Source organism: Porites lutea, chromosome 6 (genome assembly GCF_958299795.1).
Source record: "Porites lutea chromosome 6, jaPorLute2.1, whole genome shotgun sequence".
In the NCBI taxonomy this organism is placed as follows: domain Eukaryota; kingdom Metazoa; phylum Cnidaria; class Anthozoa; order Scleractinia; family Poritidae; genus Porites; species Porites lutea.
In genome coordinates this window covers 1,569,378-1,573,768 of record NC_133206.1, presented here as the reverse complement: position 1 = coordinate 1,573,768, position 4,391 = coordinate 1,569,378, and the positions used below count along the sequence as shown (strand labels likewise).

The 4,391-nt window shown below is 42.0% G+C and overlaps 1 protein-coding gene across 1 annotated transcript; it reads right to left on the bottom strand.

Moving 5' to 3' along the window:
- Nucleotides 1-2,617: 2,617 nt before the first annotated feature.
- On the bottom strand, nucleotides 2,618-4,391 carry LOC140941194 (QRFP-like peptide receptor). Its single transcript, XM_073390170.1, has one exon. The coding sequence runs from the start codon at nucleotides 4,310-4,312 to the stop codon at nucleotides 3,338-3,340; it is 975 nt and encodes a 324-aa protein (XP_073246271.1). The 5' UTR covers nucleotides 4,313-4,391; the 3' UTR covers nucleotides 2,618-3,337.

Genomic DNA, 4,391 nt, shown 5'->3' with positions numbered 1-4,391 from the left:
GAGAGCTGAATATTCAGTGTGTTAAGGATTTCCCTGCTGTACTGTTAGCTCTATACCGGAGAGGAAGGGAGATTCTTTTTTAATTTCCGTTTTCGCTGACACAGCTTTAGCAGAAATCTCTCTTTAGTCGTTTTCGTCGACAAAACAAATAGCAATTTCGCTCTCCGCGTCTTCCGCCATTTTTTTCTGCGTCAATTCGTGAAGAACACGTGGCTCTGAGCGTGGGTCATTCACGCGGAACACATTCGCGCTATGTGATTGGCTGTTGTCTAATCCCCCTTCGGGATCTATGGTCTTAAAAATAACTCGAGACGAATTACCTATGGAATAGGGTGTGTATGGGGGATGCCTTCTCTCTCCCCTTTATCCTCTCCTGTTTATAATTATTGCGGGCGACAAGAGGAACCCGCAGTCCTAATCTCCAGGTTGTTATCACGCATGCGTCGTAGGTATGTAGCCAGCATTCGTTTGGACTTCCACTAAGAATGAATGGAATGCACAGAACGCAATTTGATCGAGCTCGTTTCGACCTTCTGCCCCTCGTAATCTGATCACGCGTGTTTTGAAAATCTGTGAAGTCGGTGAAACGTGCGCAAGCACAGCGATGGAACGGAGAGCGAGCAAAAGCGTTTGGACGTCCGATCGTTGTCGCGCGCACCCTCTGATCTTTGGTTATTGCTAGTTTATACGTCTATTTCGTATTTCTGTTGGGTCAGCTTTGGTCCAGTCCCGGCCCTAGGGCGGTTCCATTACTCCGCGCAGACTCGGGTGACGTGGTTTGAGAGTTTGTGTCACCGACATGCATTGAACGAGAAGGCCTGGGGAGATGCCGAGCAATGACTAGTCAAAGTCAGCTTCATTCTGAAATGGTGGTCAATTACTTTAGTTGTGGACTGCTCAGGAGGTGCTCTATAGTTTGTTACTTGACTTGTCCCCAGTAGTCTTCGCCTAACGCGCACGGCAGGAGCAGGTGGTGTGATGGGAAGCTAAGGGAGAAGAGAGGAAGACGTCCAGTCTCTCTCTCTTTCTCTCTCGCTTTCCTGCTTCCCATCACATCCCGCGCGTCACAAAAGAGAGGCTGTGTGGAGATCCCCGGGGACGGGTACATCAGGTTTGTGACTAAAATAAAAAGACTAACAAGTATCTGAAAAAAAAATATATTTTTTTCGCACAATCTGATTCTGAACATAAGGGAGAAGAAAATCACAGTTAAAAAGATACATTTGGTTGTTAAAATCCTAGATCCCTTGCTTATGGACGTGAAAAGCTGAACTCGCGAAGGCTCTTTCGGACAGAAGCCTTTGTTTGTTCCACTCGGAACGGTTTGACGCCGTGATGCAGGTCAGTGTGTGTGGCCTTAAAAAACGAATCATCATCCATGTGAGACATAAATAATATAATCAGTGACTCATCAGATCAAAGACTGACAGTATTTCTCGTCTTTATCGATCAGTCAGTGTAGCTCTCTTTTGCACTGGAGTTCAACTAGTTGTGGAGGTATGATCGAGCGACTTGCTCTCTACGCGAGACACTTTTCATCACAAATTGCAGTTCTTGTAACGGGTTGGAATGTTGATAATAATATATGACTGAATGAATACTTAGTTACTTATTTTATTTGACTGTATTACGTTTAATTGAAAATAGTTTTCTATTTATATTATTACCTGTATTAGTGTAATGTTTATATGTTTAGTGTGTTTTTGTTCGTTGTTGCTCAGGGCTCCCATTGATAACAGACAGCTTTTTGCGTCTGAGGGGGCTATCCTGAGCGGTATAAATTAATAAAGGTTCTTCTTCTTCTTCTTCTCTTTTGCCGAAAACGGTTTAAACAGTAATTTAACTCCGTGGTTAATGACACAAGTGGCCAGATACTATTCTCTGTTTTCATGCAAACTATTCACTACAGAAAGTCCAGAATCTGGGAAATGAAAGAAGATAAATATACAAAAAGCCTCGCCTGGAATTAGGCCTGTGCGATATGATATTATATGCGGGATATTAGCAAAAACGTTTTACCCAAATTAATAAAGATTTGTATGTAGACGCCATGATGTTGGTGTCTCTTTCATCTGAGTTCTCCTAAAAATGCGCGCATTTATCCCTTGAGGAACTCAAAAAGATTGAAGTTATGTTTATTCTGAGACAACGAATGTTTAGATAGCAAAATCTCAAAAAATCGGTAATGTTTTCAACCCATATATTGAGCTTTCCCGGCGGCCAGCTAGACGCCGGGTCCTCTATCGCAAAACTAATGGGGCACTGCAAATTTGGAGGAAGGTGGTCTGTTTCAGTAGGGATTTTACTTTTCTTATAGATATTTCAAATTTAATAGCCACTCCTCACAAGACAAACTTACAGCAAGGGGCATACATACACCCTTTACTGTCTTTGATACACGGGAATTTTCCCCGTTCATTGACCCGACGGCTATGCCATGCTGATGAGCCCCAATAAGAGCGAAACTGCTGTCCATGGCTGCCACTGCCTGGGTGATATGGCTGTGCGCATGCGTGGGGTACTGGCCAGGCCGTAAGTTGGTGAATGTGTGCCCCTTGCTGTAAGTTTGTCTTACTCCTCCTCATAAGCATTTATTTTTTATTATTACTAATGTATTATCTTTGTCGCTTGACTTGCCACAGCCATTTTTGACTTTTTATTTCAATCCTTATACTACTACACGAGAAATTTGTGCAAAATATTGGCTTACAACAGTGGTATTTCAGCTTAATTTGAAATACCTGGGACTAGAGAAAAATATCTAATAATTACGAAGGAATGGATCATTTGACAAATTCCCTATTAATTTAGCTTATTTGACTATACATGAGAGATACCGGAAGGAAAAATGATTGTGGTTACATTCATTAAAGTGCGTGGTGTAATCTGCAAGTCCAAATTTTGCATTATCATGAGTGTGGCTGGTCACGTGATCTGAAAAAAAGTAGTGTTTTTAAAATGTCCAAAGTGGTTCTGGTCTTAAACACAGCGGTCCATGGTTAAAATGAATGAAGATACTGGAAAAAACAAGATCAAATCATAAAACCCAGCATGTAACGAGGACCCATGCCTTAATTCACCTGAGGAACCCTTTCAAAATGAAAATTTGTACAAATAAAGGTGTTTAGATAAAGAAGTTTAGCTGCTGCAATATCTCCTGAAAAGAGAAACTCAGTAGAATCGATACTGAGTTCCTTAGTTTAAATGTTGGTGACTTCATGTGAAAACCGAGAATTGACGAATCAAAAACAATCAATCTGATCAGTCACCAAGAAATCCTGCAGTTGTACAGTCTCACCTAGCTTGCTAAACCCATGTACTATGCAAATCATATTAATCACCGAATTGAGTGGACGTTTCGGGTTTTCTTATAGAAGAACACAGCACTCTTCGGTTCTTTGTCTTTCTTTTGGGCGCGCGGAGTGCACGTGCCAGGTCCATTAGTGTTACAGCGAAATATGCTCCGCAGAGATCGCTTGAATCTTTCACTATGAAGACTATACAGAAAAGGATTTACTGCTGAATGCAAGCAAATAAAGGCAGTGCCGATCATGTATGCAGTGGAACCGTTCCCAAATCCAAAGTAGGACAGAAAGTAGGCTACTGTGTCGGGCAGAAGACAAATCGCGTGTAGTAAGGTCACAATAAAGAGAACCATCGTGACCTTTTTCCTTCGCCTTAAAAGCGCGACGTGTGTTGCTCTGCAAAGCTTATTATTCCACAGTTTGCAAAGCACTCTTCCGTACAAAACAGCCATTAACGTAAACGGAATGACAAAGTCAATAAAAAATGTTATCACTGTATATATTCTGGCTTGTTGAACATTGGACCAGTCTTCGATGCAAATATTGTTGGCCGCATTGTACTTCATCACCAAGATAGGAGGAATCTCCGATGGGAAAGCCATCAGCCAACACAGTAGAATCCCAAGTTTCGCATTCCGTGACGTTAAATTTCTTTTTCGGTTGTGTGGAAACATTATCGAAAGATATCGCTCAAACGCGATTAAAACGAGAGTGAAGACAGAGGCGGCCGAACCAATCCAGCTTAAGTTTCCTCCCGTAAGTAACTTGCATAAAACGTCACCCAATGGAGAGTCAGCCTGGCGAATGAGAGGACGAAGAATGTACACGGGGGTTAAAAACAGTCCCACAGTCATGTCCGCGATTGCAAGGTTCACGAGAAGAAAGTTCATTGGAATTCTCATCGACTTGGTTCGAAGTACAACAACGCAAACCAGAGTATTGCCGACCAAATTAATTAGTACGAGAATAGAGAAGAGAAGTAGTTTAATTCCTTCTGCTGGAGACATCGTTCTTAGTCCATTGTAGTCTCGGCTCTGACCTAGAACAATATTTGGATCAATGACAGACAGTTGTAGCCAAACTCTG